The sequence below is a fragment of the Larus michahellis genome (assembly GCF_964199755.1).
Source record: "Larus michahellis chromosome W unlocalized genomic scaffold, bLarMic1.1 SUPER_W_unloc_2, whole genome shotgun sequence".
In the NCBI taxonomy this organism is placed as follows: Eukaryota; Metazoa; Chordata; class Aves; order Charadriiformes; family Laridae; genus Larus; species Larus michahellis.
In genome coordinates, this window is record NW_027435889.1 from 598,574 (window position 1) to 625,411 (window position 26,838).

Consider the following 26,838-nt stretch of genomic DNA (forward strand, 5'->3'; position numbering starts at 1 on the left):
CATGCCTCAGCTGTATGTCACGTCCCCATTCCCTGCCCTGAAGTTCACTTTCCATTCTGGATGGCCTTAGACCAATAGAAAACACATTTTCCTATCAAGCACAGATCCCAAACTGTGTTCTGAGGACATGTTTATTTTAATACTTTTCATATCTGTATCCCATATCTAAAGGATTCTGGGAGCAATGAAGGTTGGGTACGTTGGATAGATCCTGCTTTTATCTCTTTGCAGTCAAGCAATGGTCCCACCTGCTAGCACTTCCCTCCTATCGTCCCTTTTTTTGAGATGGCCAAATCTTTATGGGGCGTACAATGGCATAACACCAATGGCCCTCCAAGTGCCAAACCGTAACCGATGTACATGTTCCCTGAGTTCATCCAGGCACCTTCTCCTTCAGGCACCCAGAAATGCAGTGCGAGAGAACATGCTCTGGGACATGTTCCTCGTGTAAAGGGAAGCTAAGCAGCCTTTAGCTCCCCACCTCCTTCTCTGGACCCTTTTGAAAGATGCATGCAGCATTTACTTTTTGCCAGATGTCAGGGAGTCCCACCAGTCTCCAGGACCTTTCCAGGATGATGGAGAGTGGCCTCACTGTGACATTCTCTTACTTTCTCAGCACCTCTGGATGTACCCCGTCCATTCCCATGTACTGGTAGTGGTTGAGTTGGCTCAAGTAGATCCTGATTTCATTCCTATCTGCCATTGGCTATTCTTGTCCAGAGTCTTGCCTTGAGGCACAAAGCCTGAGAGACCTTGCTGGGGAAGTCTGAGGCAAAAAAGACATAGAGTATCTCAGAACCATCTCTCCCTACTCTCAATAAATTCAGCAGCATCCAATCAATGTCTTGTTTTCTTCTGTAAGTATTCCTGAAGATGGAAATCTCGTTATGACTCCCTTGAATCGGCTTTCAGGTTTCAAACTGATTTTTGACACAGACCAATGTTCTGCGTGAAGGATGCTGTCCTTGAAGACCAGCTGTACTGAGCTCTGCTGCCCCTTCAATGCTCATGACCATTGGATCCCCACGAAAACTCCTCAGCATAGGCCAAAGGCTGCTCCTCTGAGGTCTGTAGGAGAGAGATACTACATTTACAGCCAGGCTGTATTATTCATAACTTTGTTGCGCGTTTTTTATACTTGACAATATCTTTATTTGCATGTGCTTTACAGACAGTGTATTTATCACCAGCAATCCTAAGAACCTATATATCTGTTTAAATAAACTGCACTTTTTTAAGTAGCTAGCCGTTTTGGTTTCTCACTGAACGCGACCAAAGACTCGAGAGTGGCCGTGCCAGTTCATGAGCACGACTAGACTGAAGGTGCAGTCCACTATTAGTGTATCCAAATCGTAATAGTTTAATACATATTAAACATGCCTTGACTGATAGTGCTGAATTGGGCATCACTCAAAATTTAAACCCAGCCGCACCTAGCCTCCCAGCTCGGTGAGGAGTGTTAGAACGCAAGGGGGTTTATCTTCTGCCAAAACCGCTTGGCCCCTTTTCACGCAACAGGGGCACAAAGATGTTTCTAACATAGTTGTTGTGACGATTCCTCTGTTGGACAGGACAAAACTAGGAATGTCTTCTATTTCCTGTAGTGCCCTGAAACTCCTCATGCTGGTATCTTGTGTTGATGGATCACCACAACCATGGTGAGCTCTCTGCATGCAAACATTAAGAAAGGACAGAATGGATCTTCAGTCCAGGCAGACCTTGGGAAACTCTGGAATTTGGCCAACAGAAACCTCTGAAGTTGTACCAGGAGAAGTGGCCAGTCCTGCATCAGGGGGAAGAAAAACCCCACATTACTGTGCCAGGTAGGACCTGACAGGATGAGCAGTGACCCTGAGGAGAAGGACCCAGGCACTATGAGGGACACCACATGAGCCAGTGGTGCATACTGACCATGAACAAGGCCAGCTGCACATGGGGATGGATTAGGAGGAGAGGGCTACCCAGACGTCTGGAGTTTTCGTCCCCCTCCAGTGAGCCGTGGTGTGGCCACACCTGGATGGGTGTGTCTCTCTGTGGGAATTCCTGCTATAGACAGGTGGGGAGGAACGGGAGAGTGCCCAGAGGAGGCCTGCACGTGGCCTCTGCTTCAGGCCCCAAACCCCATCCTTTCAACCTCTGCCATCTCAACACAACCCCAGGAACATGCTGTCCCTGGAGAAACACCAGCCTCTCCAGACAGATCCAGATTCCCCTCCTAAAGGATGGGTGTCCTAAACGTCCCCTGTGTGAAAGCCTGGGGCAATTCCCTCGGTTAAACCCACCACCTTACCTGTCAGCAGACACCGACTGATGACTCCAAAATACAGTCTGATGTCTCTAAAATGTCACAAATAGGCACTAAGCTTTTTTTCTGCTGGACACATGGAGGAAGAGGAACTGCAGGGGTGCAGTTCCTCAGGCATCTTTGGAGAAAGACCCCGGCATAAAAGCACTGCATAATGGAGATTTCACTTTATTTACAGAGATTCTATGAAAGAGTCCATCTCTGAGCCACTATTAATTAAAATTTTATAAGGGAACGAGGTGACACCAAGTAGATACATGGCTCAGGTGTAGTGACACAAATGAAACCTTTCTGTAGGAACATAAAAACCATAAATGACAATATCAACAGCACTGATGAGAAATATAATCATTAAAAACACAAAACCAAACAAAAAATATAAAAAAAAAAAAGATGGAATCAGATAGCGTGGGAGTCATTTGGTTACAGAGGTGGTAAATTTCTAACTTTTGAAAAAAATCCATGAAAACACTTTCTTAATGGCCTCCTTGAGCTCCCGGTTCCTCATGCTGTAGATGAGGGGGTTCACTGCTGGAGGCACCACCGAGTACAGAACTGCCACCACTAGGTCGAGAACTGGGGAGGAGGTGGAGGGGGGCTTCAGGTAGGCAAATGCGCCAGTGCTGACAAACAGGGAGACCACGGCAAGGTGAGGGAGGCACGTGGAGAAGGCTTTGTGCCGTCCCTGCTCAGAGGGGATCCTCAGCACGGCCCTGAAGATCTGCACATAGGACAGCATGATGAAAACAAAGCACCCAAAGCCTAAACAGGCACTGACCACAAGAAGCCCAACTTCCCTGAGGTAGGAGTCTGAGCAGGAGAGCTTGAGGATCTGGGGGATTTCACAGAAGAACTGGTCCAGGGCATTGCCCTGGCAGAGTGGTAGTGAAAATGTATTGGCCGTGTGCAGCACAGCGTAGAGGAAAACAAAGCCCCAGGCAGCTGCTGCCATGTGGACACAAGCTCTGCTGCCCAGGAGGGTCCCGTAGTGCAGGGGTTTGCAGATGGCAACGTGGCGGTCATAGGCCATAATGGTGAGAATACAATACTCTGCTGTGAGAAAGAAGATGAAGAACAAGAGCTGTGCAGCACATCCTGCATAGGAGATGTCCCTGGTGTCCCACAGGGAATTGGCCATGGCTTTGGGGAGGGTGGTGGAGATGGAGCCCAGGTCGAGGAGGGAGAGGTTGAGGAGGAAGAAGTACATGGGGGTGTGGAGGCGGTGGTCATAGGCGATGGTGGTGATGATGAGGCCGTTGCCCAGGATGGCAGCCAGGTAGATGCCCAGGAAGGTCCAGAAGTGGAAGAGCTGCAGCTCCCGCGTGTCTGCAAATGCCAGGAGGAGGAACTGGGTGATGGAGCTGCCATTCGACATTTTCTTCCCTTTGGCTTGGAGACCTGTTAATGGAAAGAAAAACAGTGAGAAGTTAGGGAAGATTTCTCTCAAACTAAAGTATTCAATTGGTCTTAGAAACCCACCAAACTGGCTCCCCCCTTTCAGGAAGACCTTTTGCAGGTCCTTTTTGTACACTCTGGTTGGTGCTGGCTGATAGTCCACCAGAGAGCTGAGATCTCTGCAGGATTCAGTCCTGCCCTACATCTGTGGGTAAAAAGGAACACGGGGTGATCTCAGATTAAATCCACTCCTGGCATCAAAGGGCTTTTCAGCATTGTCACCCGACTGCAGGGCAGAGCTCAGGGCACCTTGTTGTTGTTGTTGTTCCGTTGTAGTTTCCCCACCACACCTGAGGAGTGTTTTTAAGGCAGAAATCCCTGGCATTTCTGCTGTGCTGCAAGTGAAACCTTGTGGGTCCTACGAGCCAAGGGGACTGTCCCTCAGTGCAGAGCGAGGACAGCGAGTTTGTCCATCGGAATTGCTCTCAGCTGCCCTGTGCTGCTGCCCCTTTGAGCTGGAGGATGATCCCAAGCAGACATTCCCCTGAGAAGAACCTGGACACTGCTGAGAGCAGAGGAGTCCCATTTACAAGCGCAGCTCTCCCAGACCCTCACCCGAGCTCATTGGACCCGAGGAGGATCTCGGCTCTCCCCTCCCAGCCAGGGACACAGAGGGCTCATTGCAGCTGCCTACATTCAGCCCTCCAGCTGGATTTACGTGGCCTTGGCACTGACATGGCTACTCCGTGGGGCTGCTAGACAACACAGAGATGCCACGGGAGACCTGAGCCCTTCTGGAGGGAAGCGTGCAGCCAAGCAGGACACTCATGGGAAAGTGTCAACTAGCCTAAAGATGGGGTGGCTTACTCTCGGCCCCACACACTGCAGTCCCCAGAGCCCAAAATACTAAAGGCATTTGGATGCTTTCCTCCCTGGATAAACCTGCATGACAGGATGTGCAGCATCAGTGTCTGAGCTGCACCTGAATCCTCACCCCCCACCACAGTGGAAGAAGGGAAGGAACAAGGACAGCAGGGGCGAGAGGGGAACAGGTGAAAATTCTTCTTCAAAAAGAGTCAGGACAGGGAGACACTTGAACATTTCTCCTCTAGGGTGTGGGAGAGGAGACCAGGGAGTGTCTCCAGGGAACGTATCCGCACTGCAGGGGTGGTGGGGAGGTGCCATCCTAAATGGAAAAGGAAATTCCTTTCTCCCACTCCCCATCCATCCCACTAAAGGTGGAAAATTCAAAACATGGGCTCCATTTCTTTCAGGTAAATGCTGCCTTGAAGTCCTTCTCCAAAAGGACCCTCTGCAAATGTCCTGGGGGTGATCTGGAGCTGGGAGGAAACACGACCCATGCAGCACCCTCCCGACTGCAGAAGGACCCTGCCATGACACGACTGGGGTCACTCCTTCCACCCACAGCTTCTCCTCGCAGCGCCGTGGGGAGCTCCCCGGGCAGGCTGAGAGCTGACCCTGGCAGGCAGCAGAGTCCCTGGCCCAGCACACAGTTCCCTGGGACACGGGGACCCTGCTCTGAAGGACAGCCCTGGGCACCCCTGCACGCACACCCACCTTCACAGCCCGGCAGCCGTCCCTGGGAGAAGGCAGCCGACATGCCCTGTGCCTTTGGTGATGTGGTAGGGCTGCCCTGCTCTCGAGCACATCCTTCTCAACACCGACGGAGCCTTGAGAGCCTTCCTGACAGATCACGTTAGCCATGGGCTATGCCAGCTTTAGGAGATTGCTCCAGGGAGCCTCTCTGCATTATACTGCAGCAGAGACACATCATGCCCTGTCCCTCCGATGGAGCAGCAGGGAAGCCCTGCTCCACACGTCGGCCTTCTCCTCGAAACTAGAGAAACTGTGAGAGTTGTGCTTGCAGATCCCATAGGCTGTGGGTTGTTCCAGCTTCTAGAGATGCCTCCAGCAGCTGCAGATTCAATGCCCTGCAGCCAGAGACTGTGCAAAGGCTGTGAGGATTTCTCCCAGTGAGCTCTCAGCATTCTCCCACCCCAGGCTGCCTTTAAGATCCGCTGGCCTCACACGTCTCCCCTCCTTACCTGCAGGCAGTGCCCTCAGCCCTGCTGCGCTTTGAAGAGGAGCTGCTCCTGGGCAGAGCTGTCTCTCTGCAGCGCTGCCCGCTTGCCACGAGCTCCCTCCATCCCAGGAGCCCAGCCCAGCTCAGCAGCAGAGGACCAGCCCAAGACGTCACTTTCTCTGCCTCCTCGGGGCTCCCTGGAGGTGTCCCTCTGCCTCCAGGGGAACCTACTGGGAAAGAGACTGAAGTAATACTGTGTGGTCTCTCTTGCACCTCTGGAGAGACACTTCTTTCCAGCCGGGTAATTTCTGTTATCAGAGAGAGCTGTGCACGAGAAAGGTCTTGTTCCTTCTGGTATGAGACGGGAAACCTGGACAGTGGCAGATCTCCTTTGCCCCCACTGAGCGAAGGCAGTCGGCTTTGTCAATTGAGGCATCTCCTCCTTGGTTTGTAGTCCTGGGTGTGAAGTGGACTCAGGTCTCACTTCGGGCTGCCACAATCCCACAGGAGGGGGGATTCCTCTTGCCTCTGTTCAGGTGGGCACAAAATAGGCACCTGCTGCATGGGAGCTGCTGGTCTCAGCTCCCAGCATCATTCCTGGAGATGGAGGCCAGCAGTGAGCTCTTCAGACTCAAACACCTACTGACGTTTCAGGTCTCAGACGTGGTCAGGGATAAGTGCCGGTATAACAGAGCAGTTCATAGAGACAGGGCAGTACCTGGTGCCACCATCTTTGAGATTCATGAGGAATTCCTTTGGCCACCAGCACATGCCCACATTTTGGACAACTGAACTTTTCCCTACTCTTTCAATCCAGGGCAGCCTTCTGAGGTAGTCAGGGGACCAGATGTACTCATTGCCATTGACATCATCCATCTTCTCCATCAGCCGTGTATACTAGATCCCCACTGACTGTAACGGCAGATGTCTCATGGACATCCCCACATCACCTAACCTAATTCAGGGCAGCTACTCAATGGCCATGGACAGGCCTGTTGTGCTACAGGAGGTGCCAGGGCTCTCCAGCACAACTGCAGGTGGCCGGCAGGGACTGCACAGGACCTACGGGAAAGGCATCGCCTTCAGAGTGGGTGCGAGACACACACTCCAGATGCCATGACTAATAAATTCGGTTTCTGTTGACCAGCAACTGAATCCCACGAGGGCAATGAGGCAGCGTCTGACCCACCTCCATCCAGTCGATGCAGAGCAGTTCAGGAACAGGAAACACATCACACTGGGATCTCCACTCATTTGCCTATTTAGCAACACAAGGAAGTCTCCAGAATAATGACCCCAGGTCTTATTGGAGACATTAGTGACCCTGACACCACTGGAAGGTGAACACAGCAGCATGCATACTGTCCAGCAGGTTTCTGGGTCTCCTGGGACAACTTCTTTGCACAGGCACAAGGTAGGCCAACAAAGGTGTTGCTGAGTCCAGTCACTTCAGAGGGAATTCTGATCAGGGGTATGAAAATGTCAGCCTGGGCTGTAGCGACCATGAAATAGTGGGGTCTCAGCTCCCAAGGGGAGTGAGAAAAGACTGAAGCCAGACTATAGATGCTGGGTCTCTAGAGGAGAAATGGGGATGCCTTTAGGTAAGCTAGAGCTTCCCAAGTGTAGACCCTTGCAAGGCAAGGGTTTGAGGGCACCAAGAGGAGAGGCTGCTGCTTCAGGAACAGTTAAAGAAGAAACAAAGAGAATGAGTGGCCACTGCTGGAATTTAGTAACAGCAGGTGTAGATGAATCTGAGATTCTCTGTGTCCTTCTTGCCCTGGTCTCCTCCAGCAAGGTCTCCCAGGCCTTTGTGCCTTGAGGCAGGACTCTGGAGGGAAAAAAAAACGTGGTGAATTTGGTTAGAGTCAGGAGTTACTTGAGCAAACACAATCCTTACCAGTCTATGGGACTGGAGGGGTGGCATCCGAGGGAGCTGAGAGGGCAGGACGATGCCACAGTAAAGCCACTCTCCATCATCATTGAAAGGACCTGGAGTTTGCGGGAACTCCCTAACAACTGGCAGCACCCAAATGCTGCAGGCACTTTCTGCTGTGACCCTGCTTTGCGTAGAATGTTGGTCTATAGAAATCTTGCAAGGTCACTTCCAGCCTGAACGGAAGGTTCCCAGAACAGGCCAATGTCTGCCATCCTGAGACCCGGAATCTGCACTCTGCTCTTCGTCCTCACTCCCTTGGGAGCTGAGGCTCCACTCTTTCTTTGCTACTAGAGCCAAGGCTGACAAGGATGACACAGGTTTTCTGACCCAGGTGAGCATCGCCTTGCTTGGCCCATCTGGCAGCTGTGCTAAAAAGCTGAGGCAAAGAGCCTCCAGACACCTAAAGGAGCATTTGCACCGTGCTCTCCTGGGAATGTCAGGGGGTGCTGGGCTGACTTCTGGCTGCCAGGTGCCCACCCAGCTTCACTGCAGCTCCCCCTCCTTCTTCACTCACCTTGCTGTCTGCAGGGCTGTTTCTCTCCATGTGTCTCACTCCTCTCTCTTACAGTGACTGCACGCTGCTGTTTAGCCTTGCTTCAATATGCTATCACAGAGCTGCCACGAGAATTGCTTACTGGCTCAGCTTTGGGCAGTGGCATGTCCCTTTTGGAGCCAGCTGAAAGTGGCTCTCTCTCACATGGAGTCAGCTTTGATCCCTTTTCTCCTAAGCCACCTCTGCAGCCCCCTCACGCCTACCAAAACCTAGCCATGTCAACGCAATACACAGGGTCATTGATGTCCCCGGTAAGACGTTAAGTCGTTGGTGAGCCCAAGACTTCCTCAGGTTGGTTAAATAAGAGTTAGTCCCCTTCCTCTCCTTGATTATAGGTTCTTTGTGTCAGAGCAGAGATGTGCTGGACCTCAGTCGTGGCACCAGGGCCAAGCTCGTGCGTGCAACAACGCAAGCTGTTACCAAGTGCCCAAGTACCGTGCAGGCAAAAGGTTTGCGTCAGAGCATGCTGGGGGGGATGGCAGATGGCAATGTAAAGGGGAAACGAGGAGATCAATCCCTGCTCTCCTCAGGACGAGAGAGAAGCAGGGCTGGACTCTGCAGCCCCAGCAGGAGAGGGCTTTGCTGTCTGCAGGGTCTCTGCAGCCCCAGAGGCCTGTGGTGCAGGTGAAGCTGATCTCCAGGAAGGACAAGGGGCTTTTGAAAGTGTCCTTAGCTATGGATATCCTGAGATCCAGGAACACTATGAAAATCATTGCTCTGTTCCTTGATTGCATCATCAAAGGGATGACTGAGGGACGTGGGAGAAGCACTCCCTGCATCTACTGGATTGAGATGGGACAGCACTTGCCTCACTGCAGTTGCTTGAATGAAAGCACTGAACGCGTCAGAAGGTCTCTTGGGGTCTCTTACACGGCTGCTCTGAATGGGGATGATGTTCGCGCAAGTCCTGTGCTGTCCCTGCCGGCTGCACGCAGTTGTGCTGGAGAGCCCTGGCACCTCAGGCAGCTCCACAGGATGGAGTTAACCTTGAAATTGGGCAGCTGCCCTGAATTAGGTTGGGCATTGTAGGGGTGCCAGTGAGAACCCAGCCCTAACTGCCAATGGAGATCTGGTAAAGACAGCTGGTGGAGAAGAGAGAGAGACGTAGCTCTTCAGATGGCAATGACTCCATTTGCTCAGAGGAATAGCTCTATAGGCTGCCCTGTACATAGTGAGCAGGAACAGGCTTCATTGTCCTAAACGTGGTCATCTGCTGTCACTTCAGCTGTCCAAAGCAATGCCCCAAGAGCCTCCAAAATGAAGGCCCCAGACGCTGCCCTGTCCCTCTGAACTGCTCCATCAAAGTTTAGAGATACCTGCACATGCCTTGGGCCACCTCTGGCACTTCAAATGTGCACTGTGGTTTGCAGGGGTACAGGAGATTCCTCCCTTTCATTGTCTGGGTGTCCTGTCTCATAGGTGGAAAAGAAGAGGTCATTCTTGGACCTAACTCTGCCTCTGATAGGGGAAATGATGCTGCCAGAAAGGAATGTCCCCCCCAACAGCTGAGGGAGGAAACATCAGTCATGACTTCAGCTTGTTTCACAGCAGGTTCCCCTGGAGCCTCAGGGACATCTTTGATGGAGCCACAGCGAGCCGAGAAAGTTCCACCTGATTCGGTCAGAAGTCCTTGTTTGCATTGCATGGAGGAGACTCAAGCATGCACATCATGTGCATGTGGGGAGATGAACCTGAGTTGAGCACAAGTGCCACCAGCTATTCCCAGAATGTCCAGGAAGGCCTGTGGGACACACTCTGTCTTCAGGTAACTTGACTTTGAGAGGAACGTCCTCTGCGAAACCACCTGGATGCCACACTGGGATGTGCTTCTGTGAACCTTTTCCGGTTCATCGCAAGTGCCTCTGTGTGCTGCCTCACCCTCCCCTGTCCTTATGGCCCATCCCTTGTTTCACACAGTCTGAAAGCAGCGTGTCCACAGAGCATTTCGCCCGCGCAGTCCAAAAGGGTTCTGCAAGCAGGAGCGTCACTGCCCTCCAGAAGATGGCTTTTCTCACCCTTCACACAGAACAGAGCACGCCTAGGGACTATGATGCGCTCAGAAGCACAGACACCTCCGTGTTTCACCTCTCTGAACTTCCTTCCCAATGTCCTTAGGCACCTAACAGAGAAACAAATGTTGTCACTCGAAGGCGTACCCACAAAGAGAGAGGAGACAGGAAGACCTAAAATTTTCCATGGAAAAAGGGGATTAGGACAATTTGTCATCATCAATGGAGTTTCCCCTAATGGGAATGGGGAACGTCCCCAACCTTCAGAAAAATCTTTTCCTCCTCCCTCCCATGACCTGCCCCATAATTGCAGTTGGGAACAGCCTCAGCATGGGGCTGCTGCTGGAAAACATGGAAACCTGCTACAGCTCCGCCACCCGGACTGTCCTCCCTGAACTGGAAGGGTTGTCGCTAGAAGACAGCTGCACCTTGGCTGGGGGGATTTCTGTCATCTGCAGTAATCATTTCATTCTTGTCCCAGATACATTGGCTGGCCCTGATGTACTAGACCACTTTTGTGATTTTGCCCCAAGGCTGGAGCTCTCCTGCAGTGAAACCATGACACTAGTGCTCTCAGCTTTGAAAAACGTGCTTTTTAGATCCAGTCTTCCCTTTCCTGGTCACACTGGCATCTTGTGTGTGCATCAGAGCTTCCATGGCCACCGAATTAATTCGCATCAGGTGCAGGGATGCTTTACATGTGCCCTTATACAGCCCTGACCATATCAAGAATCCTTCAATACTCCTTCAGGAGTTTGTTTGATTTCCCAAGGAGTATCAGTACCTATTAAAAAAAATATAAACATACATATGTCCAATGCAGCAGTCTGCATCTCTGTTAGAAGCCTTGAAGCAGTGTCCGGGGGAGCAGGGCTTGAGGTGTGAGCATCCCGTGAGTTGACGGATCCCCTCTCCCAGCAGATGGGGTCAGGGCTTGGCTGTCCTGCTTGGTGACACACATCAAGGGCTTTCACAACCACATGCCACGTTTGATTTTCCACCTCGAAGCAGCACCTCTGACTTCCTGCTTCACCAGCCTCCAAGGACTCTCGGAAACTCTTGGAGGTTTGCTGCTGACTTTTACTTGTCTTGAGGCTTGTTCAGTCTTTCAGGATCTGCAGTTCAGGCACTTGGCACCAGAGGGCTCATTAACATGCAAAACGCCCTAACAAGTCAAGTCTCTGGGCATATTTTTCCTTAAAGTCTTCAATTCTCATGTGCTTAATTAGAGAAGTTTCAGGAATGTAATCAAAGTGAAATAATATGATTACTAAACAACAAGAAGAAAGGATTTCTTTTTTCTTTTTCCTACTTTATTTTTCTGCTTATACATGAATTGAAATCAGCAGTCTCTACGTGATACTGATCCTGAGCATCTCCTAATGCAGTCTGAATAGATATGAAAATCAAGACCCTTTGTGTTCCACAACCTATGGCCGGCCTTCATCCCTGCCCCCAACCCAGCATTTCTCTCATCAGCCCCCTGGGACTTACAGCAGCCCTGTTCAAATCGGAGCTTCCTCCACTGAAGCTGCGCGGTTCAGCCCATTGGCACCGGTTCCCACCTGGGTTACTTGGAGAACGAGCAGCACACGGACACAGAAGGGTGTTTATCACTTGCCAACAAATGGAAACAAAGGAATGCATAGTTCAATAAAAAAATAAGACATTCCTCAGCAATGTGTAAAGTCCACATTAGAATCATAGAATCATAGAATTGTTGAGGTTGGAAGGGACCTTTAAGATCATCGAGTCCAACCTTTAGCCTACCCTGACAAGAGCCACTTCTAAACCATGTCCCTAAGTGCCCCATCTACCCTTTTTTTAAACACCTCCAGGGATGGTGAATCCACCACCTCCCTGGGCAGCCTATTCCAATGTTTAATAACCCTTTCAGTGAAAAAATGTCTCCTAATATCTAATCTAAACCTCCCCTGACGTAACTTGAACCCGTTTCCCCTCGTCCTATCACTTGTCACCAGGGAGAAGAGGTCAGCCCCCATCTCTCTACAACCTCCTTTCAGGTAGTTGTAGAGGGTGATAAGGTCTCCCCTCAGCCTCCTCTTCTCCAGGCTAAACAACCCCAGCTCCCTCAGTCGTTCTTCATAAGGTTTGTCCTCCAGATCCCTCACCAGCTTTGTAGCCCTTCTCTGGACACGCTCCAACACCTCAATGTCCCTCTTGTAGCGAGGGGCCCAAAACTGAACGCAGTACTCAAGGTGGGGCCTCACCAGTGCCGAGTACAGGGGGATGATCACTTCCCTAGTCCGGCTCACCACACTATTCCTGATACAGGCTAGGATGCTGTTGGCCTTCTTGGCTACCTGGGCACACTGCTGGCTCATATTCAGCCGGCAGTCAACCAACACTCCCAAGTCCTTTTCTGTCGAGCTGCTTTCAAGCCATTCTGCCCCAATCCTGTAGCGCTGCATGGGGTTGTTGTGACCCAAGTGCAGGACCCGGCACTTGGCCTTGTTGAACCTCATACCATTGGTCTCAGCCCATCGGTCCAGCCTGTCCAGATCCCTCTGCAGAGCCAACCTACCCTCAAGCAGATCAACACGCCCGCCCAGTTTAGTGTCATCTGCGAACTTACTGAGGGTGCATTCAATCCCTTCATCCCGATCATTGATAAAGATATTAAAGAGAACCGGCCCCAGCACCGAGCCCTGGGGGACACCACTTGTGACTGGACACCAACTGGATTTAACTCCATTTACCACCATTCTCTGGGCACGGCCATCCAGCCAGTTTTTTACCCAGCGAAGAGTACACCTGTCCAGGCCATGAGCAGCCAGTTTCTCCAGGAGAATGCTGTGGGAAACAGTGTCAAAAGCTTTGCAAAAATCCAGGTAGATAACATCCACAGCTTTTCCCTCATCCACTAAGTGGGTCACCTTATCATAGAAGGATATTAGGTTTGATAGGCATGACCTGCCCTTCACAAACCCATGCTGACTGGGCCTGATCACCCTGTTCTCCTGCATGTGCCGTGTAATGGCACTGAGGAGGATCTGTTCCATGACCTTCCCAGGCACCGAGGTCAGACTGACTGGCCTGTAGTTCCCCAGATCCTCCTTCCGGCCCTTCTTGTGGATGGGTGTCACATTTGCCAACCTCCAGTCAGCTGGGACCTCCCCGGTTGTCCAGGACTGCTCATAAATGATACCAAGTGGCCTGGCGAGCACCTCCGCCAGCTCTTTCAATACCCTTGGGTGGATCCCATCCGGCCCCATAGATTTGTGCACCTCCAGGTGCTGAAGCAGGTCCCTCACCGTTTCCCTTTGGATTACGGGGGCTTCATTCTGCTCCCCATCCCTGTCTTCTAGTTCAGGGGTCTGGGTGCTCAGGGAACAACTGGTCCTACTGCTGAAGACTGAGGCAAAGACTTCATTAAGTACCTCAGCCTTTTCCTCATCCTTGGTCACTATGTTGCCGGCCCCATCTACTAGAGGACAGAGATAATCCTTAGTCCTCGTTTTATTGCTAATGTATTTATAGAAACTTTTTTTGTTGTCCTTGACAACAGAAGCCAGGTTTAGCTCCAGCTGGGCTTTGGCCCTCCTGATTTTTTCCCTACATAGCTTAACTACCTCTTTGTAGTCGTCTTGAGTGGCCTGCCCTTCCTTCCAGAGGCCATAGATCCTCTTTTTTTCCCTAAGTTGCAACACTAGCTCCCTGTTTAGCCAGGCCGGCCTTTTTCCCCGGTGGCTTGTCTTCCGGCACATGGGGACAGCCTGCTCCTGCGCCTTTAAGACTTCCTTCTTGAAAATCATCCAGGCTTCCTGGGCTCCTTTGCCCTGGAGGACTGCCTCCCAGGGGACTTTGGCAACCAGGCTCCTGAAAAGCCCAAAGTCCTCCCTCCGGAAGTCCAAGGTAGCAGTTCTGCTGACCCCTCTCCTTGCTTCTCGCAGAATTGAAAACTCTATCATTTCATGGTCACTGTTCCCAAGACAGCCTCCAACCTTCACATTCCCCACAAGACCTTCCCTATTTACAAACAACAGATCCAGCAGGGCACCTTCCCTAGTTGGCTCTCTCACTAGCTGTGTCAGGAAGTTATCCCCAGCACATTCCAGGAACCTTCTAGACTGTTCCCTCCCTGCTGTATTGTATTCCCAGCAGATGTCCGGCAAATTGAAGTCCCCCACGAGGACAAGAGCTCGCGATCTTGAGACTTCTCCCAGCCGTTTATAGAATATTTCATCTGCCTCCTCATCCTGATTGGGCGGTCTATAACAGACTCCTACTACGATATCTGCCTTGTTAGCCCTGCCCCTGATTCTTACCCATAAACACTCAGTCTCTTATCACCATCATTAAGTTCAAAGCATTCATAACACATTACCCCCACCGAAATCTGCTTCCTACAGTGGCTAACCTTAGACCAACAGAAAACATAATTTTTGTTAAATCACAGATCCCAAGACTTCCCAAAAGATTCCCTGTCCTGGACTTTCTTTCTTTGTTGCCCTGGTTCCGGCGGGGATAGGGTTAATTTTTCCTGGTATTCCATGCCATGTGAGCCATGCCCACCCTGAGCTGCCGGGGGAGGGGGCAGGAAGTCGCAGGCTGGGGCGTCCTGGTCCGGTCGGTGAGCGGCGGGGAGCGGCGGTTCCGTAATCGAGTTTGTATATTCCTCTGTCCGTGTGATTGTTGTTGTTTGCCTGTTCCCTTTGCTGTTCTGTTAAACTGCCTTTGTCTCAACCCAAGAGTCTTGCCTTTTTCTTCTGATTCTTCCTGTATCGGGAAGGCCCGAGCGAGCGGCACGTGGTTCGTTGTTGCCGTCTGAGGCTAAACCACGACAGCCCTTTTTGGCGCCCAACGTGGGGCTCGAAGGGTTGAGATAACGACAGAATCCAACTAGAACGTGGAAAACCGGATTTTTTGTATGCATTTATTTTATTAGGTAAATAGTCGCTGGTCACCATGTTGCTTGGTTTGTTCTCATGGCTGTGTTATGTGAATTCCTGTATGGTTTATGTACTTCCCGTGATGCTGTTTATCACCTCTGAGAGAGGGATGAGGATTATCATTCTGCTGTCCTGTGCGATATCTGTTTATGATATGATAACATCACTGTTCAGACAGCTATTTTGGGGTGTTTATGTGGTTTTGCTGTCCTGTCCGTACATTGGGCACCGTCTCTCAGAATTTATTAATAATTACACCCAGTCTGTGGGGGAAACAGGGCGGGGGGACACTTTCCCCAGCTCTTTTGCCTCCCTTTTCTCCTTCGGGTCAGGTACGACAGCTTTTGAGAATTTTGAATATCCTTGGGACGCTCAAACCAGCATGTTCCTAGTGTTTTGTCTCCTGAATACGTTCCAGGTCTTGTTTAGGGTTAAGCGACTATTTAAGACTACCACCCGGAGACCTGCTCCGAGGCTGGATAGTCAGGGGTGGCATGGCATGTGGGAGAGCATGGGCAGGTACCTAGAGAACTACTCACCTCCAATGGTCTGGGACTTCACCCCTGAACAATTACAGGACCCTGATAGAGTGGTAGAATATCTGAAGGGAAAGTGCTGTGGCTATTCTGGAGAGGCACAACTCACCGCACTGTGCTGGGCCCTGGCCAGTATCCACCAGGCACTGCTCAGTGGTACGCAGCACCCGCAGGGGGAAGAGATGGAGACCAGACCGGCAGACACTGCGGCTACTGCAACCCCTGTGACGGACACTGCGGCTACTGCAACCCCTGCGACGGACACTGCAACTACTGCAACCCCTGTGACAGACACTGTGGCTACTGCAACCCCTGCAACGGACACTGCGGCTACTGCAACCCCTGCGGCAGCCACTGTAGCTACTGCAACCCCTGCGACAGACACTGCAACTACTGCAACCCCTGTGGCAGCCACTGCAGTTACTCCAACCCCCGTAACAGCCACTGCCACTGAACCAGGGAACCAACCCGTGCCGGTATCAGTTGCCCCCATACAGAAGAAGAAGTACACAAAGAAATCAGTTCACTTAGTAAGGGATAACGATGAACCAGCGCCATCACGAGAGCAGGAGGAAGAGGCAGAACCAGAGATAATCACTCGATCCCTATCCTTGAGTGAGTTGCGGGATATGCGAAAAGATTTTGGTGATTTTGATTTTTGTGAAGGGAGGCGGGGAGCCAGCAAAACTGCCACCTTGGATTTCCGAAGGGCAGACTTTAGCCTGTTTAGGAGCATGGTTGAGAGTGTCCCTTGGGAGGCAGTTTTGAAGAGCAAAGGTGCCCAGGAAAGCTGGTCATACTTCAAGCAGGTGCCCTTAGAAGCACAGGAGAAGGCCATCCCCATGTCCCGAAAGACGAGCCGACGGGGAAGAAGGCCAGCCTGGCTAAATAGAGAGCTTTGGCTGGACCTCAGGAAAAAAAAGGAAGGCTTACATTCTCTGGAAAAGGGGCTTAGCAACTTATGAGGATTATCAAGATATAACAAAGCTATGCAGGGGGAAGATTAGAAGGGCCAAAGCTCAATCAGAACTCAGCTTGGCCACTGCAGTTAAAGACAGCAAGAAGAGATTTTTCCAGTATATCAACAGAAAAAGGAAGACTAGGGAAAATATAGGTCCACTGATGAATGAGATGGGTGCCCTAGTGGTGGAAGACACAGAGAAGGCAGAGTTACTGAATGCCTTCTTTTCTTCGGTCTTCACTGATAAAGCCGTCCCTCACGAATCCCATACCCTGGAGGCAAGGGGGAAGGTCTGGAGAGAGGAAGACTTTCCCTTAGTTGAGGAGGACCGGGTCAGAGACTACTTGGCCAAGCTGGACATTCATAAATCCATGGGCCCTGACGGGATGCACCCGCGAGTGCTGAGAGAGCTGGCAGATGTTATCGCTAGACCACTCTCCATCGTCTTTGCAAGGTCATGGGGAACAGGAGAGGTGCCTGAGGACTGGAGGAAGGCTGACATCACTCCAATCTTCAAAAAAGGCAAGAAGGAGGACCCAGGGAACTACAGGCCGGTTAGTCTCACCTCTGTCCCTGGGAAGGTAATGGAGCGACTCGTTCTGGATGTCGTCTCCAAACACGTGGAGGAACAGGAAGTCATTGGAAGTGGTCAGCATGGATTTACCAAGGGCAAATCATGCCTGACCAATCTGATAGCTTTCTATGATGTTATAACTGGTTGGCTGGATGAGGGGAGAGCCGTAGATGTCATCTACCTTGACCTTAGCAAGGCTTTTGACACTGTCTCCCATAACATCCTCATTAGGAAGCTGGGGAAGTAAGGGCTAGATGAGGTGACAGTGAGGTGGATGGAGAGCTGGCTGAGTGACAGAACTCAGAGGGTTGTGATCAGCGGCACAGAGTCCAGTTGGAGGCCTGTAACCAGTGGTGTCCCTCAGGGGTCAATACTTGGACCAATTTTGTTCAGTATATTCATTAATGACCTAGATGAGGGGACAGAGTGTATCCTCAGCAAGTTTGCTGATGATACCAAGCTGGGAGGGGTGGCCGACACTCCAGAGGGCCGTGCTGCCATCCAGCGTGACCTGGACAGGCTGGAGAGCTGGGCAGAGAAGAACCAAATGAGGTTCAACAAAAGCAAGTGCAAGGTCCTCCACCTGGGAAGGAAGAATGCTAAGCACCAGTATAGGTTAGGGGCGGACATGCTGGGAAGCAGCTCTGAGGAGAAGGACCTGGGGGTCCTGGTAGACAGCAAATTATCCATGAGCCAGCAGTGTGCCCTTGTCGCCAAGAAGGCCAATGGCATCCTGGGCTGCATAGGGAAGACTGTGGCCAGTAGGTCGAGGGAGGTCATTCTCCCCCTCTGCTCTGCACTGGTGAGGCCACAACTGGAGTACTGTGTCCAGTTTTGGGCTCCCCAGTTCAAGAGGGACAGGGAACTACTGGACCGAGTCCAGCGAAGGGCAACCAAGATGATTATGGGACTGGAGCACCTCCCTTATGAGGAAAGGCTGAAAGAGCTGGGACTCTTTAGCCTGGAGAAGAGAAGGTTGAGGGGGGACCTGATTAATGTTTACAAGTATCTAAAGGGTGGGTTTAAGGAGGACGGAGCCAGGCTCTTTTCAATGGTTCCCAGCGACAGGACAAGGGGCAATGGGCACAAGCTAGAACATAGGAAGTTCCGTTCAAATACACGGAAAAACTTCTTTACAGTGAGGGTGACAGAGCACTGGAACAGGCTGCCCAGGGAGGGTGTGGAGTCCCCTTCTCTGGAGATTTTCAAGACCCGCCTGGATGCAGCCCTGAGGGATGTGCTTTAGGCAATCCTGCTCTAGCAGGGGAGTTGGACTAGATCTCTAGAGGTCCCTTCCAACTCTGAAGATTCCGTGATTCCCTGATTCTGTGATTTTAGCCGACTTTCAGGCGAGCACATTGTCACCTGGCTGCTCCGGTGCTGGGATAATGGGGCCAGTAGCCTGGAATTAGAGGGTAGGGAGGCCAGGCAGCTGGGATCCCTGTCTAGGGAAGGCGGCATTGACAAGGCGATTGGGAAAAAGACCCAAGCCCTCAGCCTCTGGAAACGACTCCTGTCAGGCGTGAGGGAGAGGTACCCCTTCAGTGAGGATGTTGTATGTCAACCAAGCAAGTGGACTACCATGGAAAGAGGTATCCAGTACCTGAGAGAATTAGCCGTGCGGGAGATGATTTATTATGACTTGGACAATGCAGACTTACCCATAGACCCTGATGAGGTGCAATGCACAAGGCCCATGTAGCGGAAGTTTGTACGGAGCGCACCATCGTCATATGCCAACTCCCTGGCAGTAATGGAATGGAAAGGTGAAGAGGGACCAATGGTGGATGAGGTAGCTGGCCGGCTCCGGTGATATGAAGAAAGTCTCTCTTCCCCCCTTGTCTCAGCTGTGGAGAAACTGTCGCGGAAGGTCCAGCAACTTGAAGAGAATATGTCCTACTCCCCACCTGCACGGGCCAGCATCTCAGCTATTAGGAGCAGGCATTTCCCCACTCAAGAGAGAGAGTACAGAGGGTACACACCACGAGGCACCCTGTGGTTCTACCTGCGGGACCACGGAGAGGACATGAGGAAGTGGGATGGACAACCTACTTCGACCCTGCGGACACGGGTACAGGAGTTGCAAGGAAGGACAACCACAAAAGGGGATCCCTCCAGGAAAAGTGCCACCCCAGTTTCCAGTGGGCCGTTCCCCAGACAGAGCAGAAGGCCTGATCTTGCTTCTGATCCTCTTGAGGGAACTTCCAAGTCATTTATTCAAGAAGTGAGTAATGGACACTATGACCAGTATTAGAGGGGCCCTGCCTCCGGCCAGGTGGAGGAAAGGGACAACCAGATTTATTGGACGGTGTGGATTCGATGGCCTGGCACATCAGACCCACAGGAGTATGAGGCTCTAGTGGACACGGGTGCGCAGTGTACTTTAATACCATCAAGCTATAGAGGGGCAGAACCCATTTGTATTTCTGGGGTGACAGGGGGATCCCAAGAGTTGACTGTACTGGAGGCAGAAGTGAGCCTAACTGGGAATGAGTGGCAAAAGCATCCCATTGTGACTGGCCCAGAGGCTCCATGCATCCTTGGTATAGATTACCTCAGGAGAGGGTATTTTAAGGACCCAAAAGGGTACCGCTGGGCCTTTGGCGTAGCTGCTTTGGAGACAGAGGAAGTTAAACAGTTGTCTGCCTTGCCTGGTCTCTCGGAGGATTCTTCTGTTGTGGGGTTGTTGAGGGTCAAAGAACAACAGGTGCCGATTGCTACCACAACGGTGCATCGGCGGCAGTATCGCACTAACCGAGACTCTCTGATTCCCATCCATGAGCTGATTCGTCAACTAGAGGTTCAAGGAGTGATCAGCAAGACTCGCTCACCCTTTAACAGTCCCATATGGCCGGTGCGAAAATCTAATGGAGAGTGGAGGCTAACTGTAGACTATCGTGGTCTGAATGAAGTCACGCCACCGCTGAGTGCTGCCGTGCCGGACATGCTAGAACTCCAGTAGGAACTGGAGTCCAAGGCAGCCAAGTGGTATGCCACGATTGATATAGCGAATGCATTCTTCTCAATCCCTTTGGCAGCAGAGTGCAGGCCACAGTTTGCTTTCACTTGGAGGGGCGTCCAATACACCTGGAATCGACTGCCCCAGGGGTGGAAACACAGCCCCACCATTTGCCATGGACTGATCCAGACTGCACTGGAACAGGGTGAAGCTCCAGAACATCTGCAGTACATTGATGACATCATTGTATGGGGAAACACAGCAGAAGAAGTTTTTGAGAAAGGGAGTAAAATAGTCCGAATCCTTCTGAAAGCTGGTTTTGCTATAAAGCGAAGTAAGGTCAAGGGACCTGTGCAGGAGATCCAGTTTTTAGGAATAAAATGGCAAGATGGACGCCGTCAGATCCCAATGGATGTGATCAACAAAATAGCAGCTATGTCTCCACCAACTAGTAAAAAGGAAACACAGGCTTTCTTAGGTATTGTGGGTTTTTGGAGAACGCATATCCCAGATTACAGTCAAATTGCAAGCCCTCTGTATCAAGTAACCCGGAAGAAGAATGATTTTAAATGGGGTCCTGAGCAACGACAAGCTTTTGAACAAATCAAACAGGAAATAGTCCATGCAGTGGCCCTGGGGCCAGTCCGGGCAGGACAAGATGTTAAAAATGTGCTCTACAGCGCAGCCGGGGAGAACGGCCCTACCTGGAGCCTCTGGCAGAAAGTACCAGGGGAGACTCGAGGTCGACCCCTAGGGTTTTGGAGTCGTGGATACAGAGGATCCGAAGCCCGCTACACTCCAACAGAAAAAGAGATCTTGGCAGCATATGAAGGGGTTCGAGCTGCTTCGGAAGTAGTTGGTACAGAAGCACAGCTCCTCTTAGCACCTCGACTGCCGGTGCTGGGTTGGATGTTCAAAGAAAGGGTCCCCACCACACATCATGCAACCGATGCTCCATGGAGTAAGTGGATTGCACTGATCACGCAGCGAACTCGAATGGGAAACCCCAGTCGCCCAGGAATTCTGGAAGTGATCATGGACTGGCCAGAAGGCAAGGATTCCGGAACGTCACCAGAGGAGGAGGTGATGGGTGTGGAAGAGGCCCCACCATATAATAAACTGCCAGAAAATGAGAAGAAATATGCCCTGTTCACTGATGGGTCCTGCCGGATTGTGGGAAAGCATCGAAAGTGGAAGGCTGCTGTGTGGAGTCCTACACGACGGGTTGCAGAAGCCAGTGAGGGACAGGGTGAATCGAGCCAGTTTGCAGAGGTGAAGGCTATTCAGCTGGCTTTGGACATTGCTGAGCGAGAAAAATGGCCAGTACTTTATCTCTACACTGACTCATGGATGGTGGCAAATGCTCTGTGGGGGTGGTTACAGCAGTGGAAGCAGGGCAACTGGCAGCGCAGAGGCAAACCCATCTGGGCTGCTGACCTATGGCAAGATATTGCTGCCCGGATAGAGAATCTGGTTGTGAAAGTACGCCATGTAGATGCCCACGTACCGAAGAATCGGGCCACGGAGGAACATCAGAACAACCAGCAGGTGGATCGGGCCGCTAGGATTGAAGTGGCTCAGGTGGATCTGGACTGGCAACATAAGGGTGAACTATTCATAGCTCGGTGGGCCCATGACTCCTCAGGCCATCAAGGGAGAGATGCGACATATAGATGGGCTCGTGACCGAGGGGTGGACTTGACCGTGGACACTATTGCACAGGTCATCCATGAATGTGAGACATGCGCTGCGATCAAACAAGCCAAGCGTTTGAAGCCTCTTTGGTATGGAGGGCGATGGCTGAAATACAAAGATGGGGAGGCCTGGCAGATTGATTATATCACACTGCCACAAACCCGTCAAGGCAAGCGCTATGTGCTCACAATGGTGGAAGCAACCACTGGATGGCTGGAAACATACCCTGTGCCCCATGCCACTGCCCGGAACACTATCCTGGGCCTTGAAAAGCAAGTCCTGTGGCGACATGGTACCCCAGAGAGAACTGAGTCGGACAACGGGACTCATTTCCGAAACAGCCTCATAGACACCTGGGCCAAAGAGCATGGTATCGAGTGGGTGTATCACATCCCCTGTCACGCACCAGCCTCTGGGAAGATAGAACGATACAATGGACTGTTAAAAACTACACTGAGAGCAATGGGTGGTGGGACTTTCAAACACTGGGATACACATTTAGCAAAAGCTACCTGGCTAGTTAACACCAGGGGATCTAACAATCGGGCTGGCCCTGCCCAATCAAAACTTCCACGTACTGTAGAAGGGGATAAAGTCCCCGTAGTGCACATGAAGAATATGCTAGGGAAGACAGTCTGGGTTAGTCCTGCCTCAGGCAAAGGCAAACCCATCCGTGGGATTGCTTTTGCCCAAGGACCTGGGTGCACTTGGTGGGTGATGTGGCAGGATGGGGAAGTCCGATGTGTACCTCATGGGGATCTGATTTTGGGCGAGAATAGCCAATGAATCAGATTGTGTGCTGTTAATTGCTATCAGTTGTACTACGAGTAAGGCACAGGGATGATGGGATAAGAACTGATCTCAGCAGCTGGCGCCCAGCAGTTTCCTCAAGATCTACATCTTCAGCCCCCGGACTGCGTGCATGAGCCACACCAGGTGCACCAGTCACAAGCTCCGAAAAATACAGCATGCAACAGACCAGCACCACCCAGCATCTCACCTGCCCTGAGAGACTGTTCTAACAGATGGAGCCCAAAGACGTGGATTAAAAGAACTCAACGGACACTTTGGAGGGATGGCCCATAAACTAAGGGCATTATATGTGTGTATATATATATATAACAGGGGAAAATGGTGGCAATTCATTGGAACCTGCTGGGCATGGCATAGATGGTATGGAATAAGGGGTGGATAATGTCCTGGTTCCAGTGGGGATAGGGTTAATTTTCCCTGGTATTCCATGCCATGTGAGCCACGCCCACCCTGAGCTGCCGGGGGAGGGGGCAGGAAGTTGCTGCTTAAAAGCGGGCGGGGGCGTCCCCGGTCCGGCCGGTGAGCGGCGGGGAGCGGCGGTTCCGTAATCGCGTTTGTATATTCCCCTATCCGTGGTGTTGTTCTTGTTGTTTGCCTGTTCCCTTTGCTGTCCTGTTAAACTGCCTTTGTCTCAACCCAAGAGTCTTGCATTTTCTTACAATTCTTCCTGTATTGGGAAGGCGCGAGCGAGCGGCACGTGGTTCTTTGTTGCCGTCTGAGGCTAAACGACGACAGCTGGAAAAGCCACTTCCCTTGCAAATAATCAAGAGACAAGGAGGGGAGGGAAAAGATTAAATCAAGCATGACGTAAGCAGGAAAAAAGCAAACCCCAAGAGAAATGCCGTGTTCTCTAAAAATCTGAACTTTATTCAGTACAATTCAGTGAAAGGAACATTCATTTGAAAACACAATCAATACATCAAAAAGTTGAAGGACTAGTAGCAGTGAGAGCAGAAACAGAAAGAAAAAAACCCCAAAATTCAGACAAGTTGGTCACCTGGGACGGCAGAGGGGAAGCACAGGGCCGCCTGGGACAAGGGCTAATTATTCTCTTTCTGGAGAACTGAGAGGTTTTTCTAGATTTTAATGTATCCCCTCAGCCAAGCGTAGCTCCCAGGACGGCTCCATGCGGGCGGGAAGCGCCGGCAGCCCCGGCTGGAGAGGAGGGAGCCGCAAAGCCCAGGGGCAGAGGGGATGTGGAAGGCGGCGCGGGGCCCAGCGCCCCAGGAATGTTCGCCCAGCGACCGGCCCGGCCCGAACCCGTGCCGGCATCAGGGACAAACCCACTTGAGGGAAATTGAAGAAAGCACCCTTAGGTGAAGAGCTCTTTAATGAAAAGACACAGAAATGGATGCAGAGCCGGACGCCTCAGCGGCAATTGCCAGCTCTGCCGGCACTGGCGGGGGGAAAGAAGGGGAGAAGATCTGCTTTTGGCTGTCATCTTTTACCTTTTCAGCATTTAATTTCCTTTTTGCACGTCACTGTTTGACACTGTTCTTGCCCGCTCAATCCCTCACCGCGGCCGTCCAGCCGCAGAGACGTCATTTCAGCCCTTACGGCCCGCGCAGGGTGGCAAACTCCGCAGGGGCAAACGCCTCCGGAGTCGGATGGGGATGTTGGGAATCGCACAGGGATGGGGAGGCTGGGAACGGGCAAAACTGCTTTTCCCTGATAATCCTCCAAGTCCGACACCCCCACTCCCCCGTAGCACTGACACCCCCCTCCCTCGCCCGGGCACTCCAGGGCAATTCCCAGAAGGAATGCGAGTGGGCAAGCAGGGAAGCGCCAGGCGCCTCGCTCTTTTTACAGTTACGAGAGGTCCGTGTTCAGGCATTAAAACAAAACCGCCTCCACCTGCTCCGTGTGGGTATTTTATTTTCCCGGGCTGGGAGGATTCAGCTCCAAGAGGGAGCGGGGAGATGGAGCGGCGGGAACAAGACGGGCTGCGGCAGAAGCTGCTCCGAGAGCTGCGAAGCGGGAGCGCGAAGCGGCTGCGGGGCCTGCGGGAAGGGGGGGAAGGCGGCCGGGCCCCTCGGCCTCTGCCGTCCCTGGGGGTAACTTGGGTAACGCATCCCGGGGACCGGCGGCGGGCGGGGCGTCGCCTGGCAACGGGGGACGCCGCTTTGTCCCTGTCACCCGTTGCCGGTGGCACCGCGCTGAGGCGAGGAGAGGAGGAGGAGGAGAGGAGACGAGGAGAAGGAGGATCAGGAGAATACGAGGAGGAGGAGGAGGAGGAGCAGGAGGAAGGCTGCCGACTGCCCACCCCAGTCCCACCCGTCCCGGTCCCGGTCCCGGTCCCGGTCCCGGTCCCCCCCGCAAGGCAGAAAGGCCCCCGTCCCCCTCCGGTCCCTCCGGGGCTTCGGGCTGGGCAGCAGCCATGGCTGAGCCCGAGCTGTCGCAGCTGCTGGACGCGGCCATCGGGACGCCCGAGGTCGGGTCTGTCAACTTCACGGCGCTGCGCAGCCTGCTGCAGGCCATGCTGGGCCGCCTGTCCCTGCTGGAGGGGGACCGGGCTGCCCAGGCGGCCGCCGGCCGGGAGCAGGACGGGGACAGGGCCCAGGCCGTGGGGCAGCAGCTCCCGGAGCCGCGGGAGCAGCTGCCCGGGAAGGACTCGGTGTCGGGCACCGCGAGCGGCCCCCAGCTGGCCTCCGTGGCCACCGACGTGGGGCAGATGAAGGAGAAGGTCAAAGAGAACGAGAGCGGCATCTCCAAGGTAGAGGCTCTTGCTGCTCCCCTGGGTGCTCCCCCGCCAGACGCCCCCTCCTCCGGGCTCTGCGCAGCCCTTGGACCAAGGTCTGGTTTAAGCGCCAGCTCACGGCGGCACGTGGGGCTTCAGCGCGGGAAAGGCATGGAGAGTTGGGGAGGAAGAGCTGGGGCTGAAACGCTGCTCCGCTTGCTCTGTGTCCAGCCCAGGCTGCCATCGGCGAGTTATGGGGGGGTCCCACACAGCCCCCGGTGCCCTTGGCTCTGCTGGCTGGAGGCTCGGCAGCCCCTCCAGGAGGCTGGACCTCCAGCCCAGACCCACCACCCTCTCCAGCCCTCCCTTCCCGTTCCTGACCTACGGCCGGTACCGCATGCGCTCCTGGGGCAGCTGAGAGGCTCCATCAGCCCCTCGTGGGCCTCATCTCCCACCACAAATCCCCTGGGCTCGCCCAAGGGCTAAAGCCAGCACTGGTGCCACTGGAGAGGGGCCTCATCCCTCCTGCGTGGCGTTGCCCGAGCATCTGCAGTGGGAAGAAATAAGCTTGGGTTCAAGGAAAGACCACAGCAGGGGTGAGGTCCTGCTCCCCAGGGACCCTCCTCTGGGGCTCAACCGCCACCACCCCCCGCTCCCAGGCCCTCGAGGAGATCGGCGGCATGAAGGCGGCGCAGACGCGCATGGGAGAGGACATCCAGGCGATGCAGGAGGCGCTCGGCTTGGTGAGCTGCTGCCGGTGGCCCCAGGAGGGAACTGGGCCCTCGCCCCCTCTCGGCCCCTCTCGCTGTCGCCATCCCAGCCCCTGCCCCGCCGCCATCAGCCACCGGTGTCACCCATTCACCCATCGGGAAGGGCACCAGGAGGGAAGAGTGGGAGGGGTGTCCCAAAGTGGGGAGCGGGGACCCCATCCCACTGCCCCCACAGCCCCCCAGCCTCTGCCCCCCAGCACTGCCCGGGGAGGGCAGAACCGGGCAGCGCTGCCGGCAGGTCAGGCTGGGGGTAGAGGGAACTGCGGCATCAACCAAAGGGATGCTGGGGCACTTTGGAAGCCACCAGCCATCCATACCGGGACGTGGGAGCTGGGAAGGAGGGGAGAGAAAGCTCTGCCCCGGGCCATACTGCCCCAGCCCCAGGCACAGCCCGGCGTCCCTCTGTCTTGTGCCCAAGTCAGTTTGCGCGTGCTCCTTTGAAATCCCGCTCCCGCATCCGAACGGGTGTCCCTCTCCTCGCCCAGCTCCAGGACAAACTCCAGGAAGCTGCCGGCCGGCTGCCGGGCCCCCGCAAACAGAGGTGGATGGACACGGACGAGGTACGGCCGCGAGCACCCCTGCATCCTGCACGGGGGCAGGAGGGAGCCGGGGGACAGGCTGTGCCCAGGAGCAGCGAGGGGACTCCGGGGACACAGCCTGGCTCTCTGGGGATGCGAGCGGGGAGCCAAGAATCAGCA

At 53.2% G+C, this 26,838-nt stretch overlaps 1 protein-coding gene across 1 annotated transcript; it reads right to left on the reverse strand.

Moving 5' to 3' along the window:
* Positions 1 to 2,238: 2,238 nt before the first annotated feature.
* LOC141736732 (olfactory receptor 14C36-like) lies at positions 2,239 to 3,680 on the reverse strand. The gene has a single exon (XM_074571292.1). It carries the CDS (start codon positions 3,678 to 3,680, stop codon positions 2,748 to 2,750), a length of 933 nt encoding a protein of 310 aa, XP_074427393.1. The 3' UTR covers positions 2,239 to 2,747.
* Between the last annotated feature and the right edge of the window lie 23,158 nt (positions 3,681 to 26,838).